This window comes from Lactuca virosa, chromosome 3 (genome assembly GCF_052849685.1).
Source record: "Lactuca virosa cultivar CGN04683 chromosome 3, Lactuca_virosa_CGN04683_v6, whole genome shotgun sequence".
NCBI classification, from domain to species: Eukaryota; Viridiplantae; Streptophyta; class Magnoliopsida; order Asterales; family Asteraceae; genus Lactuca; species Lactuca virosa.
Window position 1 is genome coordinate 11,091,172 of NC_136428.1, and position 17,582 is coordinate 11,108,753.

A 17,582-nucleotide genomic window follows, 5' to 3' on the forward strand; every position below is an offset into this window, starting at 1 on the left:
GGGACTGAAACTCCCTCAGCTCTTCCTTCCTCCCTGTCATGTGACGCGAGCAGCCACTGTCTATATATCATTCATCATCGAACTGCTTGTCACTGATTACCTGTAAATTTAAGCAGATTTAGGAACCCAAAGTTTCTTGGGTCCTGGTGAGTCTTTCACAGAAAAAGGAATTACAGTAGAAATATCAACCAAATATGTTCTTTTTACGAGAGTGGTTTGATCTTTTCTTTTAATGGTGTACACCTTGATTTTAGTTTTATCTTGTTTCGGTTTTGGTGTATAAGTTTGTGTGTTGTTAGATGGTTTAGGAATATTCTTTTGAATCCTAGGGTTAGCTGACTTTTTCTTATTATTGAACTCAGAATCAAGCTTTCCCTTGCCTTTGATATCCTTCATTGAAGTTAATTTTCTTTGGGAGTGAGAAGGACCGAAACTAGACTTAGGACCGAGACTCGACTTTCGGTTTTGAGTACTGTTGCTGGGACCGAAAGTATGCTTTTGGTTGTTAGCCTTGGCGGTTGGACCGAAACTTGTCTTTCGGTTCTGTGAGTCCTTGTGGGGACCGAAACTTGTCTTTCGGTTCGGTGCGCTAGTTTGGGAACCGAAAGTAGACTTTCGGTTCTGAGATTTGGAATAGTAGGAATTTGGGCTGAAGTTTTCTTTTCCTTTCAGTTTTTCCTTTCCTCTATCCGTTGATTCTTTCTCATGAGGTACGTAGTTGGGATTTTGGGATTCCTAGTGACGTTTTCGTTCATTCAGATTTTTTGCGTATCTCTGATTTCTTAAACGTTTCTGTTCAGCTAACTCCTTCTGTGATTTGTGGATATTGAAGCTGGCCTTTGGCTTCTCCTTTTGACTTTCGGTTGTATTTGCTGGAACAGTTGCTTCTGTCATCGGTTCTTCAGGGATTTCTTTAGTTCCACTTGTGCTTGGTTTGTCAAAACTTGAGGGTTTGTTGATGGGTTCAGCAACATATCTTCCTTTAACCCTCCATGAAGTTTGCTCAGATAAGCCTACGGTTTCGTCTGCGTTGTCGATAGGGGTAGACCAGAAGTAATCGTCGCATCCTTCAGCATTGTCTTTGTCAACCAAGATATTTAATTCTGCCGTTTGTTTAGCAGTGACCCATGTAACTGCATATACCTGATTCGGCACAGTTTGAACCTTTTGATAGACCATAGCTTTTTCCTTGAGTTTCTATGGCTTTTCTTTCGACAAGCGAGCGAATTCAACCGAATTTTCAGAAATGAGGGGTTTCTCATTCTCGGTTTCTCTCTTCATGAACTCAGAGCAATCAACTTCGTCTTCGACTGAGATTTCGCTCATCTCACTTTCCTCATCAAATTCAGACTTATTTTTTAAGTTCATTTTATTTTCTGAAATCAATTTTGCGTTAGACGAGTCAAATGATTTAATAGTTTCGGACTTTATTTTTAACCTATCATTTTCATCTAAAAGATCTTTGAGCATACATTTATAAGTTCTTAATCGAGCTCTTCTGAGGTGTTGAAGTATTAATCATACGACATATTTAAAGTCATTCTTGTCTTCTTGATTACATTCTTAACTGTTTGCTTGCATAGAATCTAACGATCCTAATAGAACTTTGTTCTAACATTATCGCTAAGTTTTAGTCTAATCTTTATTGCGACTAATTATTAGTCTTAGCATTATTATTATTATATAAGCGTTTAAACAATATTTTCCAACCACTAGGTACAGACAGGGGCCAGACATAAAACACCGGAGGGCAGGACCATTTTGGCATATAGAACTTCTGAAATCCAACAACCCTATGCGGCCCTTTAAACCAGATTCCCCGAGTAGTTAAAAAGATATTATAACGACACTTATATAACCCATAATAATAGCTCAAATAATTATTATAAGGTCCTAATAACATTACTATATTTAAATAAAAGCTATATTAAAAATTAGGTAGGCGTATCTTACCTACGAGGGGGTTTGGCTAGAAGTCGGGCTCTACAGGGGCAGGACTTCCGAGCCGAAAGCTCTTCTTCTCGGAGCCGGCAAGCGCTCCGGGGCTTTCTTCTAGCGCTAGGGGAGTTTTTGGGAGGTTTAGAGAGAGTGTAGAGAGAAGAAAGAATGGGAAAATGGGAAAGGTGTGAAGAAAATGAGGGTGGGAGAGGTTCTATTTATAGGATGAAATATGGCTGAACTTGGTGCCACATATCACCATCTGGTGGCAAGACTTGGGGAGAAAGCAATGGCCAAGATTGTGTCACATCACCCATTTTCGCACAGCACACTTCTGACTTCTAAAATCCGTAACTTTCGCATACGAGCTCCGTTTTTGACGTTCTTTATATCCACTCGTAGGTAAACATAAGATCTACAACTTTCCTTTTGACTCCGTCGGCTAATTCTCGATCGATCTTAAATTTAACAGTAGAAGGTGACTCTACTGTTAAATGTTCGCGTAAAATTCATAACTTCTACATACGGACTCTGTTTTCGTCTGTCTTTTTGTCGTTGAGTTCCTATTAATGAGATCTTCGATTCTCATTTAGGTCACGTTGGCCAAAAATCGCTCGATCTAAAATTCGAGTTTCGGGTCGTGCACTGCTAGGTCAAATCTTAGAAAAATCATAACTTGCTCATACGAAATCAGATTTGGGCGTTCTTTTTATACACACTCTCGGTTTAACGTATAGTACAACTTTTTTTTAGATCACTAAGGCCAAAAAGTCCTCTATCGTAAATTCACTATTTACGTCGTGTAGTCGATTTTGTCGTGAAACTTCGACGGGCCATAACTTCTTCGTTATAACTCGGATTTCGACATTCTTTATATGTACGGAACCCTTGTGACATATTCTACAACTTGGTTAAGATTACTCCTTCTAAATAATCTTCCATCAAAAACTAACTTTTGATGCTCATTGTCTCTAAATTGACTAGCCCGGATCTACGGGCGTTACAATTATCTCCCCTTAGGATGATTACGTCCCGGAATCATCAACGAAACAGGGCTTGTATAATGACTCCATACTTATATCTTTATTGATGATCTTACTACCTCCAATCTCACTAGCAAAAACATCATTATAATCTGTTATTTTTATTTATGTGAATAAACTATACATGTTGATTTATTCATTTGTGAATACAACCTTTATATATAAAAATAAATAATACACTATAAGAATTGGTTTGTGAACAATTTTTTTTTGTATATTGTAACAGTATTAATTTACATGTAAATTCAACATGATATTAAGACAAACAACATTGTATTGGTTATAAAATATCATTCACATTCAAATTTAACACGATCGAAATGAAGAATATATTAAATTATATAACATTTACATGTGAATATAAAAATATATTGTCTTCGTCAATGATATCTTCTCATTTACACCAACCAATCGTCAACCATTGAGATATGAACCAACCATTGATTGAAATGTTATTCATTTATTGAGTTATAACCATTCCTGACAAACATGTGAATACACATAAAAAAAGTTAATAAAAATATATGGTTAGTTTACAATAATAGCGATTTATCACATTCTAATTATCACATGGTATATTCACACATGAAGGTATAATCATATGTGAATATTATATGATATATGTTGTTTATATTGTATATTCACATGTGATATTATATGGTATATTCACATGTGAATATTAGATGGTATATTCACTTATAAATATTAGATGGTATTTTCATATGTGAATATTACATAGTATTACATGGTATATCACATTTGAATATTACATAGTATATTCATTTGTGAATATAAGATGGTATATTCACTTATGAATAATAGATGGTATATTCATATGTGAATATTACACAGTATATTCACAAATGAATATTACAAGATGTTTTCACAAATATATAGAATTTTTATATGTTATTCACATATGAATAACATACAGACTTGCATATTTGTTTTGTATTTTAATAATCATATACTGATTCAGATGCGAAAACATATTCATATGTGAATATAACGTGGTAATTTAGTTTATGCATTTCATCAAACAGTTGGAGTGCATACAAGTTAGCTTTTTTAAAAATGTTAAAAACATGATACTTTGACTATTTAAATCTTACAAAATAGTAGGTTGATAGAGAATTATATGAAATTTTTCAAAAAAAAAATATGATTTGATGTTTTTCTAACCTTAATTTCGAAGTTTTGTTTGATGATCGATGTTGAATGAATGATATGAAGTGGATCTGTTGTTGATTATCGATGATGTTGATTTAATGACGTTGTGAGTATAATTAATCGTAGATGTTGAAGATATGCTCGTATTCAAGCAGAATTGAAAGTTGGATTGAAAGAACCAAAAGCAAATTTTTGTTGTCTACTGTTGAATGGTGTTGATAAACGTGTTATTGACGAAGATCGATAATGGATTAACACTGGATGTCGTGGATCGATGGTTTAATTGAAGAAATTTGGATGATTGTTGAAGGTTGGATGAGAAATTTGGATGATGAACGATCGATTAGGAATGAATTTGAACTGTTATCTAATTCTCCACATGTATGTATCTGTGATTGAAGGTTATTATATCATATTTACAAGTTTGTCACCGTGTCTTTTATGCTTAGATGCTAATTAAATGATTGGCTGAGAATGATTCCCCCATCCTCAACCTTTTTTTCTCAATTAAACACTCCTCTCTCTCTCTCAATGTCTCTCTCTCTCTCTGTATATATATACATACACACACATAAACTCATAGAGGTGTCCTTGCTACTGTATGAGATAAACCTCACTTGATTATTTTACATAAAAAAGAGGTTTTGGACCAATTTAAGTGGTTTAGAACCTCATGTATATCATGCATTGCGATAGTTTCCACCTCTGGTTCTTCTGTCATGTCTTAGATTTGACAATTCATCCTCCAACAAAACGTTTGTATGCATCTTCAACAAGGGTAGCTTTTATATATGTTGTATCCTGCCAACGTCTATAATAGCTCTATTTTGCAACACCTCCAACAATGTGTTTAATGTTAAAAGAATCTACTCATATTGCAGTTATGGCTTTCCTTAATTAAAATGAATAGACGAAAATGAATAAAGAAACTTGTTCCATTTAGTACATCACTACATTGTGGATTGAAATAATCATTTTAGTAAATTGGTATTTTCATATATGTAGAGATTAGTGTACGAAAGTAATAAGACTTATCTACAACAATGAAGAATGAATAGAACAATATTTGTTAAGTTGTGTCATATGGTTGAGATTGATGGCAAGTTAAAGGTGTCTAGGTATCTCCAAATCAACGAACAATTAGCAATATTTTGTATATTTTGGCCCACCATGTGAAAAATCGTGTGGCGACTTTTTAGTTTCGTAGATCAAGAGAGCCAATTAGTAAACATTTTAATAATGTAGTCAATGATGTTATTCGATTGGAAAAAGAATTATGTAAGTTTAACCTGAGCCTATATTGAAAACTTCAACAGATGAAACATGGAAATGGTTCATGGTATTTTATTTGCTCGAATTGAGTTTATGTTTTTAGATTATTCTTAGTTAGTATACTAAATATCATACATATTTGATTTTGGTTGTAGGGATGTCAAGGAGCAATAGATGAGATACACATAAGTGTACATGTACCAGAGGAAGACAAACCAACATAAAGAAATCGAAAATGAGACATAACAACAAATGTACTTGTTGATTGTGCTCTTGATATGCAATTTATTTTTGTATTACTAGGCTGGGAAGGATCTGTCTGAAGTCATAACCTAATTACTTGATAATAAATTTATCTGAATTTGGTGTTTGGCATTGTAAAGAATATTCTTATGTTTATTCAAATAATAACTCATTTCGCAAAGGCCCAAATCTCCTCTCCCATATAAAATGTCTATAAAATCTATGACATTTTCCAAGCGATGACGGACACTGAAGAAAATGATTCGGATATTTATACAACATTCAAACGTTAAGCAGAACATATGAATGAAGAAAGAAAAATTGGTGGCTTAAACTCGAAAAAAAAAAACTCAAAGAATGTAAGAAGTGGATTCAAAGTGTGAATTCGGAGATTGATAGGCTTCGAGTAGAATGGGACCATCTTACAGATGTTGTAAGATTTAAAGACGATTTTATCGAGCACAAACAAAATATGTATCTCTTACAATTTCCAAATTTGTGGAAAGGAAACTATATGATTTGAATGAAAAGCACTGTCATTTAAGAAAACTATATCATTTTACATATTTAGGTTTAAAATGACGTTATAGTTGATTTTCAACATAACTTGGGACTTGCATCAGTGATCTTAAGCCCTTTTTCTTCCAAAGACATTTTCCACATATCTAACCTAGTATCTATCACCAGTCCTACTATTTATCACCAGAACAAAATCGTCGGCAAAAAACATACACCATGGTACCCCTCGTTGAGTCTGTCAAGAGATGGCGTCCACAAAATAAGAATATTTTCGAAATTATGAGGGATCGTTATTGATTACTTTTGTATCTTTTGGCATTTTCTAATTGGTGGTTATTGGTTGTTATCAGTTCCTATTTTATTGGCATTTTTTAATTTAACCTATATATCACCAAAATATCCTTATTTTAAAGCATCTAATCCGACTACAAGACCATGTTTGATAAACTATTTGAGAAGTTAGTCGGTAGCTGAAAACCATAAAAACATAATTCAAATGCAAATAGACCGATTAAACAAAAATTCTCCAAAAATCACATGATCCGATAATAAACTAAAACAAAATCAAAGAAACATGCCTCAAAAGAATGTACACCAATGCAATGAATATAAACGTCCAAAAATAATTACCTATCAATATCATACACACCAAACCAAATACTCCAATCTTCATCATCATTATTAATCAATCAGTACAAAGAGTTGTACGTGAAACAAGTGGCAACAATCGACATTATGCAAATCACAAGTGAAGGCAGCAATGTGACATTCAAAAGTTTGCTTTCCCCCAAATACCCTGCAAGTGTGATTGTGCCATCTGCAATCACCCGAGCAATCGTTCCTGCTTCCGTTGATAACAATCCTCCATTGAATGTCCCACGTGACAGCCTTGATGACATCACCCGTGACAGAAGCGCCAAATTCACACCTGATGCAATTCAAAAATGAGTCTTTTTGTTTATGGGGACATGACATAGGGACTTAATGGGCTTAATGGGTTAAGCACTTAATCATGACAACTTACCTTCTAACACTTCAGCTGAGACAAACATGATGAGTCCCGAAACAACATATTGTGGGACAGAGTACGGAAGGATGACATGAAAGCTCATGAGAATGCCGAAACAGACCATGATTTCAGATGCCAGTAAAATTTGTCTGGAAAACATAAATCAAAACCAAAATATATTTCAGTAATTACATATAATTAAAAAGAATCAGAAAAATCTTGATCTTAAAATGTTGCTTTTTTACCTGTCTTCAAACATGTTGCTGATGTAGCTTCCAACAATCATATTGACCGGAAGAACAGTCAAACCGAGACACGCAAGAAAGATTGCAACTTTTCCAGTTGTCCAACCGAAGTAATACGTAGTAACAACACTAGATTCTGATAACAATATCTCCATCGCGTATTTTAACATGAAATAAATCAAAAGTTGAACCTGCAAAATTAAGTAGTAAAGTCAAAAATAGTAGTCAAAGAATGCAATACATTTATATATGTATGAAGTCAAACCTTGACCGAAGGTGTGAGCAATCTGTAGGCTGCTCCTATAGAATTAATTGGTGCACGTGAATCTTCTGTAGTTTCTTCACTAACATCACATTCTTGATCTTCATCTTCTTCATCATTGTGTGGCTTAGAACTTATGAGCAGTGGTTGAGTAGTTGAACCCTTTTCAAGAACATCACTATTCGTGGGAGCTGGAGTTTCAATCCATAAAGTCAAAGTCAAAGTCAAAGTCCATTTGATTATCTGATTTATTTATTCATTAAAAAAAAAAAAAAAAAAAAAAAGACTTACCCGTGGTAGATTCGGGTGCATGATTCTCATCCCTTAGTTGACCAGGTTCTCTAAAAGAGATCCATAACCAAATTAGATAAATCAACCATGAAAAAGACATAATCCAACCAGGGGCTGTATTTTGGTCAATTGTGAGCTTATAAAACTTGAATTTGACTTGTAACAAACCAGCAAGTGCGGGCCCACAAGCCATTCCAAGAGCACTTGCACTAACAAAACCTGCAGAAGCCTGCATCCGGATCTTTAAAGGCACACAATCACTGATATACCTTCTGTTCACAGCTCTAGCTGAACCAAGCCTGTAAATTTATATAAAAACCAAAGACATTGTCAATTACTCTGTGAATTTTGACTTTTGAGGTCAAAAGTCAAAAAAAAATATTAATAATTTGAATTTTGAACTCACCCGCAAAATACACGACCAAGTAAAAGCACTGTAATGGAGTTCATATCATAAGCCATTGCATACATGACATTACCCATGAAAAGAACAATGCTGCTAAAGATCAATGGTCTGAAATAAGATCTGTTTGACCAAGCACTGAAGTAAACAGAAGAAAACAACTGTGCAACAGCCATGGCACCAATCACAATCCCACAAACTGTTGCAGCAGCTCCTAAGCTCATGGAGTAGTCATCTGCTGTTGGAACAATGATATAAGTGTTGACCATATAAAGAAAGGTGTTGACTAGGTTCAACATAAGTGACATGAAATGGTATCTTTCATCATCAATGTGTTCTTCCAAAGGTGTTGGTAATTCCTCTTGCATAATCAAAGCATGTTGCCCCAAAAAGGTCAGGAAATTTGTTGAGTAGCTTAATCTGTCCACTGCTGCTATTATGGTGTCGATTACTGGTTCCTAAAAACAAGCTGATTTCGGTCAAATGTATAAAAAAATAGCAACCTGCTTTCATTGATTTGTTTATTATAACATCATAATAAGAAAAAAAAAATGAAAGTACAATGCTATAATTGGATAGATTTTTAAACCTGGAGTGGAAGAGCAGGTTGATCATAAATTGATAGATAGCTCCCTTGACGATCTTGAAGCTCTGCAAGATTTCTAGATATGGCACCTACCACTGCACCTAAACCCTGAAAATTTCATTACATGATTATTAGAACAAAAAATAAAATAAAAAAAGATGAAGAAGAAGAAAATATAAAATACATTACCACATGCTTAAAGACTTGTTGAAGTTGAGAATAAGGATGATTTGCCCGAGTTTTTACATAGTAATCAGTGAATCTATAACCGAAACGTTTATCAAATTTCTTGAGAATTTTACGCAACCCAACTGCATTAATCTCAACAAAAAACAAAAGCTTCAATAAATCTCTTCCAACTTCTCTATACGCTTCCCTTAATTCATTTATCTTTACAAAATCTGGTTCCTCTTGAAGAGCATCTTGTTGTAACCCAAGCTCCTCTAATCTGCTTGCAAGCAGCCCTTGTTGCTCCAGTAGAAAAAGAACAATCTTCTCAATCTGCATGCATATAAGTTTAATTTTATTTTATACAATTTTGGTTTAATTTGAATTGTATAAATTTAAAATTTTACCTGGTTATCGAGCATTCTTGAAAAGTCTTTGAGGACATATCTGCGTTCTACCCCTCCTGCCTCAATCTGGCGAGCATATTGTTTCACTTTTTTCTTCATGAGCTTGTAATTGATGTAATATCTGAAAATTTGGGAAGTTGAGACAAATTGTAAACATTCATATGATGATTTTGAAGGTGGTCAAATACTCAAATTAAGATGTCTTTTTGTGCAAAATGCAACATACCCATTCCATTCTTCAATCTGTCTATCCTTCAGCTTCTTCCCGAAAGCAACCATCTTTCACTGCACAAAGTTTAATAATAAAAATTAGAAAACTAAATGTCCTGAAAATGATAGAATACCCGATTTAGATCATATCCATAACCAATTTTCTCAAATTCCAATTCGAAGACACCAAATCAAGTTCCCAATTTTGTATTGGTGCAAGATGGGTTCAGGATTTAGGGTAGAAGACTTCCAATAGGATTTCTAAACAACAAATTATATCCTCCCAACATTACTTGAATCTAAGTTGCATGATCAGTAAACTCCACTATGGAGCACTCATGGATCATCAATCTATAACTCAAAACAACAATCCATTCTAAATTAGCCGTTCTTGTACTCAAATTAATAAACTTAATTGGAAAATTTTAAATTGTGAACAAAAGAGCTACAACAATAACTGTAACAAAATACACAATAAAGCAGCGACTTCTATAAACAAGAACTCGGTAAAAATGCCCAACTGCTGAAACACGATAGAACTTCTTGTACTCTGTTTTTTTTTTAAAAACAAAGAAACCTGGTTGGGGAAACTCAAGTTACAATACAATATCGTTTTTGTGATTTCTTGATTCAAATAAAGAAACCCAATCGGAGAAACTGACATCGCAATACGATAACTTGGAATCCGAAAAAATTAATTCATCAAGAAAGTAACCTAACCTTACTTGGGCAGCTTCAATGAGCATCAACAAAGACGCAAAAGGGGAAGATTTGTTTTTTCTCTGAATAACAGGGGATTTGGGGGCTGCTGAGCAAGTGTATTTAAAAGAATCAAAATTGATTAAACTAATTTTCCGAAAATAGAGCAGGTAGGATTTGACTGTAATTTCTAAAAAACTATGCTAGATTTACTGGGTTGGGCGTTCCGTGATGTAGGCAGAGAAACGATGAAGGGTGACAGAATGAGAATGGTGGATAATTGGAGGGTGGACTGGTGGCGCTCATCATCTTTGTTTTGTTCTCAATTTCACCCCTTCGTAATTTCCTTTTCGTTAAGTTGATAATTAATTAATTATAAGAATAAATGGGATTTACCCAAAAATATTTAAAATAATGGAGTATTACTTTTTGGATTAATTCGTGGGTCAATTTTATGTTAATGTTTTGAGGTGACAGTTGTTTAATCGTGATCCACTAAATAATAATAATAATGTTCTTCAAAACCTACCAAAAATATACTCACGGCACGTCTCATGGTAAATAATTAATGCGTTATTTCCTTTTATAATAGCGTTTTATTAATATAATTTGTTATTTATTAAACATTTAAAAAGAAAAAAGATGTTAACGGTATTGACCGCAGTCCAAGAAATTCGTATTCGGTAGTTAAAGTTTGTACCTAGTATTACACTTTATTTAGAAGTTCAATCAATTAAATCGTTCAAAACTCTTGACATCTTATTTTACATTCTTAGCTTCTCTAAATATATTAAACAAATAATCCATTTGTTTTAAATAACTCTATTAACGTAAGTATATTAAACAAAGTATATTTAATGAAAACGTATTCATACCCAATATTTGTTATTTTCATACATAATTTACATGTGACACATATCACATTTTCTTTTTCCTTCTTTATTTATTTATTTATTTATTTATTTATTTTTAATTTTTTGTTAGAGAGAGAGAACACATATCACATGGTGACTCTCATAGTGGGCAGCAATGTCGGTTTTCTTTTTTTTCTTTTTTCTTTTTTGTATTTATGTGGTTCTTGAATTTTTTTTTTCATATTGTGATGTTAATGGATTTTTATTTATTTTTCTGAATAGTATCAAGAAACAATTTCTTTTTTTTTTCAAATGTAAAAATCAAAAATATAAATGGAACTCATAGTTTATATAAGATAAGATCAATTAGAGTATTATAATCAAACATTACAGAAAATTTACATATATGCCATTTTTTTATTTGAATGTTAAAAATAGATGTTACTGTAAACTAAATTAAACAAAAATAAATCCTTTAATCTCAATCTTGATAATTAGATCTACCTAAAAGCTATTAACAATTAAATGATTAAATGATTTAATGTTTAAAATATGATTTTATTTTAAATTTTGCTAATCGACGGAAGAATGTGTATATCAAGACATTAGACATCGCTTGCTTAAGTGATTACACTATTATTATAAAAGTCAAAATCTTATTCTTTGTATGTTTAGCAACATATAAAAGAAGTTAAATTTAAAGATATATTATAACAAAAGCTAGTATAATAATTTTCAGTATCATCAAAATATAATAATTTCTACAAAAAAATAAAAATAAATAAATAAATAAATCTACTAATTAATTTTATCGCAAATATCTTAGTATATGGACAGCAAAATTACGTAAATTTAACACCAAATCTCTTATCACATTCTCAGCCATACACTAAAAACAACACCTTAAAAACATATATTTAATATTTTAGTAAAAATAACATCTTATCTATGTGGTTATTATATCTTTTGCCCATCATACGGACTATGAACAAAACAAAGGCATTTAAGGGGATCCACCACCCAAGATGTGGACATATATCAAACCTACAAAGATAAAAAGGCATGCTAAAGAACCAATCTAACTTAATTCAACTCATATACGACATTCTTGGTAATCATCTTAGCACGAGAAATTTGATTAAAATGGGTAATGTAGATAACTACTAGATGAATAAAACTATTACTTCAATCTATACATGCCAAATATGAGATACTCAACCCATGTCCTTAATAAATTATATAATGGTACAAGTGAGATCTACACATTATAAACAAAATCCAAGATTTGAATATGAATTGAATAATAATATATCAATGAGTTGTCGTTGTTTAATCTTTTATAAACTTATGAAGAATAGATACAAAAGAGAATAATGAAAAGGGATTCAAATAATGTATGCTCACTAAGATGTGGTTGTCTATATCATACACCTATAAGACTACAGGATTTAAATTCATGTGATTATTATAATACTCACACGTCCCACCGATCTTTTTCTTTTCTAAACGTTTTTATTAAAATATGTGTCTCTTTATACACATATATCATGGGCAAAAAATTGCTTTCATTTAATGGGTCAAAATCGTTGAAAAGCAATAATTATAGAATGTTTTTTTTAATGACAAAAAGACGATATATAAAAAACACTCCTAGAGTCTAGAGGTGCCCAAACTTAATTTTTAATCGGGTCCGGGCCACTTTAAAAAGCGATCCGGTTTTCTCCCAATGAATCATGAATACACACCGGTTTTGGCCAAAAGCAGATGGGTATTAAACCGGTTTTTGGCAGAAAACTTGTTTGGTAAGCCGCAATTTTTCTGAATTTGTCCAAAATTGATTTGTGTCAGAATTAAAGGATGAGATTCGTATCGTTGAATCGTTGATCAGAAATGACCATGGATAATTCAAAGACAAAAATGCAAGAATGGTCCCTGTGGTATGTAAAAACTAGCAATTTTGGTCCAAAATGGGTTTGGCTTGCAAGTATGGTCCAATAGTTTCTTTTTGTTGCGAGTTTAGTCAAATTTCCTATGAACTTTTTTATAATGACGGATTTGCCCCTTATTATTTTATTTTCAATTTTTCTTTTATTACAATAATTAAAAATAAAACAAAAATAAATTAAAAATAAAACATAAATAATACCCTCTCTCTCTCTCTCTCCACCGTATTCCCCCTCCCCCCACATTTTTTTTTTCTTTTTACCCAAGAACAGTTCATCTTCTTCATCTCTTCCTTCTTAATCAATATGAGTTTGTGCATTCCAGATTCCGGTGTTCCTGGATATAATCTCCATGATTCCATCATCGCCTCTCAAAAACCCATAAAGCAATGATGAAAACCCAGGAAATCGACTTCATGGATGTTTCGGAAAATTTCTGAAAAATAACGAAGGGTGAGTTTCTAAAAATCGACTCCATGGATGTTTCCAAGGTAGGGTTTTTTTGGATATCTAATCTATGTCACCGCCGCTCATGGACATCGTCAATATATCTCCGTCCGATGGGCTTCATCAACTGCCTAGCAGCCCCGTGAAGATCTGAAAGAGCACCGCCACAGTTGTCCTTTTCCGATTATCCCTCTCACCGTCGATCTGAAACCCTTATCGGTGTTTCAAGGCCCTTCACCACCACCTGAATCGATTTCTACAATGAAACCTAAATCTAAACTTGAATCATTTCATCGCCCCTAAAAATGATTGTCAAATCCGAAGACGAAATGATGGAGGATGAAACATATCGGAGATGATGCGTCGCTAGGGTTTCGTGTGTGCTTGTATTTAGGGTTTCAGCCGTCGTTTAGGGTTTCAGATGAAAATCCTCATGTCGAAGAAGAAGATTTATCATCCTTAACCATCATTGAGATCTGAACATTTAGAGTTTTCTTGTCGTCATCCCTTGATGCTCATTAGATCTTGAAGACGGTGTCGCCAGAAGAGAGACACGATAGACGACTCAACAGATCTTGAAGACGGAGAAGGAGAGAATTCACGTGTTCAGATGACGATTTATACTCCGCCTCACATCCTAAATATGCAGATCTTTGTATCTTTGTGTGTGTATTTGGATTTGTGTATATTTCGGGTTCCATTCTAAACCACTGAACTCGATCTCTTTCATGGTTACAAGTTTAGGATTTAGGAAATTCATATTTTTTATGTGTTCTTGTATTCTAGATTTTTGATTATTTTTTGTGTGTTCATCTGGAGAGAGAGAGAGAGAGAGAGAGAGAGAGAGAGAGAGAGAGAGAGAGAGAGAGAGAGAGAGAGAGAGAGAGAGAGAGAGAGAGAGAGAGAGAATTTTATTTTTGTTTATTTTTAATTTATTTTTGTTTTATTTTTAATTGTTTTTAATTATTGTAATAAATGAAAATGGAAAATAAAATAATTAGGGGCAAATCCGTCATTATAAAAAAGTTCATAGGAAATTGGACTAAACTCGCAACAAAACGAAACTATTGGACCATCCTTGCGAGCCAAACCCATTTTGGACCAAAGTTGTTAGTTTTGACATACCACAGGGACCATTCTTGCAGTTTTGTCTAATTCAAATTTCAAGCAAACAAGTCACTCTTACCGCATTATATTCAAAAGATTTGAGTAGGGTAAAAGAGCTACAACAGTAAATCAAACAAAACAAATAATACTAATTACTAAAATAGCAATTTGATTAAAGAGTAACTCATACACTACTTTAAAGATTTGAGGAGGGTAGAATTCATCTCTTCTAAGTCGCAACAAAAAACACACACAAAAGCAGCAATTTTTCGCTCTTTGTTGTGATCTCTTTTTCAATCACAGAAACCCAATTCGATAAACTCGAATCACGATATAATAACTTAGAATTCGAATAAATTATAACACTAAGAAAAGAAACCTAACCTTTATGGCTTTATTGGGATTTGGGGTGTTACAACGAGCACGAGCGAACACACAATTACAAAAGATGGAATTTTTTTTGTTTTTTTCTCAGGAGAAGAGGTGTACGGGGGACTGGTGAGTGATGTGTTTAAAGATTCCAATTTAATTGAACAAATAATTATCCGAAAAAGAGCAGGTGGGTTTGACTGTAATCTCAAGAAATTAAGCTGCAATTTGGTGTTTTGGGTGTTAGGAGTTTGGAGGGAATAGTTGCGCTGATCCTCTTTATATAGTTCTCAATTTCACTTTTTCTTTCGTTAAGATGATAATTATTCATGTGATGATGGGATTTAGTCAAAATTTAATACTTATTATTGATGAAACCCCATAAACATTTAGTATTTATTCGTGGGTCATTTGCCTCTTTATGCTTTGCCAAGGACAAATGCAACAAAAACAATATTGAGACTTTGAGGTGACAGTTGTTTAATCGTCATCCAATAAAATGATAATATTGTTTATATAAATTCCAAAGGGATATACTCACGGTATCTAATATCTACAATGAGCTGATACAAATTTCTATTACACATCAACAATCAAAGCAAACTTTTTGGTGTTCTTCCTTGTCCTTGTTCATTGACCAGAAGGGACACCAATGGGATGGGGCAACAGAAAGATGGCTAAGGTTTCAATAAACAGTTTAACATAATCCTTGACATGTATTTTTTTTCATATATTTACAGTATCTAGTGGACTTTAGAAAAGCTTTTGTTACTTATATGTGACACTTACTTATTTAGATATCATTTCTTTTATCAAACTTCAATTCGTAGTCTATTCCATGTCTATTCATGGTATCGTCTTTTTATCGATAAAGAAGAATACAAGTGTTAGCTTTGAATTTAAAAGGAGTGGTTTGGGTTATGAGCCACGCGAATTCACAGTATCTCTTTCGCCACATAATTAAAGGTGGAACGGGAAGATGATAATATTATGCATCGTCATGAATGATAATATAAATGCCACACATAGAGTTATCAATTTATTTTGGCTAGAAAAAGAAAATCCGCAAACGAGTGAGTGTAATTATTCATAATAATATTTAGACGGATTGAGATAGTTTGACATTTTAATTATTGTGTCGTGTCATGTCAGACTATTTATTTTAGCGCGGGGTTTGCATGTTTAAGGTTTAGATTTTGTAAATATGTTGTGTAGTGTTAAATTGAAACATTAAATATATTGAAAAAGTAGGATTTGAAGAGATGGTAAAGAAAAAAATGAAAAAATAGAAATGAGTTGTAGTTTGGGAGGCGAAGAGATAAAATTTCCAATAATGTAGAAGTAATCGTTTGGACCGGATCTATTATACAAAAATTTGTGGACCTTTGACCAGACCTGTTGATGATTACCATGTCTTGGTCCGGTCCGGTCCGGAGGTTCAAATGTTCACCCCTGTTAAAGACATCTAAATATCAAGACAAATAAAGAAGTTTGTTTTACCCTAAACTATTGATGCAAATCCGTAATTAATTACATATAAAGTCGTATTTCGTTATTCTTACGTGTATATGTGTATTGAGATTTAAGAGTTGAAGATATTGAAAATATAAAACAAAAATTAAATTGGGGAAAGTCAAAATTATTTCTTTTCAGATTGGAGAAAAAGAAACTTATTTCTTTTTAATTTACAATTTCTATATGTTTAAAAACTATTATAACAAGGCATGAAATGTTTTCACATGAGCAGGCATAATTTTAACAATGCACAGGTCACATGGTGATTCGCATAGTGGACAGTAACGTCGGTCTTTTTTGTATTTATATGGTTCTTAGAAATTTTAGATAATTAATTTTATATTGCTAATATATATATATATATATATATATATATATATATATATATATATATATATATATATATATATATATATATGTGTGTGTGTGTGTGTGTGTGTGTGTGTGTGTGTGGGGTTAAGTTAAAAACGATAGTTTCAACATATTTTCAAGAGAAATATATGTTATTCTGTGCACATGTATCTCAATGTTTTTATATTCGTTTGAACTTTGAATATTAAGTGGATGTTATTGTAAACATAAATAGATTCTTTTAATAATCTTGACAATGAGATAGTGAGATCTACCTAAAGGCTATTAAAAGTAAATGATTTTACGATTAAAGCGTGATTTCGTTTTTAGTTTTATACTCTCATTAAATTTTATTTTACTTTAGATAGGGCTTAGAGAGGATAACATCTAACGCTCTGAACGAAGATGAAGGGTCACCAACAGAACAGAGAATGGACGGAAGTCCGGCGAAGAAAGAACAAGAACACAGTTCAAGCGAACAAAGTTCTTACGAACTATTATGTGTCGGGATTCTCCGATGGTACAAGAAAG

At 32.9% G+C, this 17,582-nt stretch overlaps 1 protein-coding gene across 3 annotated transcripts; it reads right to left on the reverse strand.

Annotated features, from left to right (window-relative positions):
- Nucleotides 1-6,707: 6,707 nt before the first annotated feature.
- Nucleotides 6,708-15,437, reverse strand: LOC145165211 (SPX domain-containing membrane protein At4g22990-like). 3 transcript variants are annotated; one of them, XM_079083898.1, is made up of 11 exons: nucleotides 15,201-15,437; nucleotides 9,783-9,841; nucleotides 9,557-9,677; nucleotides 9,171-9,482; nucleotides 8,985-9,089; nucleotides 8,399-8,853; nucleotides 7,993-8,291; nucleotides 7,705-7,892; nucleotides 7,440-7,630; nucleotides 7,210-7,343; nucleotides 6,708-7,113 (listed from the first exon to the last, which is right to left on the reverse strand). In XM_079083898.1, the coding sequence occupies exons 2-11, from the start codon at nucleotides 9,833-9,835 to the stop codon at nucleotides 6,875-6,877; spliced, it is 2,097 nt and encodes a 698-aa protein (XP_078940024.1). In that variant the 5' UTR covers nucleotides 9,836-9,841; nucleotides 15,201-15,437; the 3' UTR covers nucleotides 6,708-6,874. The 3 variants fall into 3 exon arrangements, with proteins under 3 accessions (XP_078940024.1, XP_078940025.1, XP_078940023.1); XM_079083899.1 differs by lacking the exon at nucleotides 15,201-15,437 and adding an exon at nucleotides 10,492-10,796; XM_079083897.1 differs by lacking the exon at nucleotides 15,201-15,437 and adding an exon at nucleotides 10,487-10,796.
- Nucleotides 15,438-17,582: the final 2,145 nt, after the last annotated feature.

What these genes read in the sequence shown, in the direction of transcription:
- LOC145165211 (XM_079083898.1), bottom strand. Translation starts at nt 9,835, where the DNA reads ATGGTTGCTTTCGGGAAGAAGCTGAAGGATAGACAGATTGAAGAATGG. An exon ending in CAAGAATGCTCGATAACCAG is followed by an intron (nt 9,483 to 9,556) that starts GTAAAATTTTAA and finishes ATATGCATGCAG; the next exon opens with ATTGAGAAGATTGTTCTTTT. An exon ending in TGCACCCGAATCTACCACGG is followed by an intron (nt 7,893 to 7,992) that starts GTAAGTCTTTTT and finishes TTGAAACTCCAG; the next exon opens with CTCCCACGAATAGTGATGTT.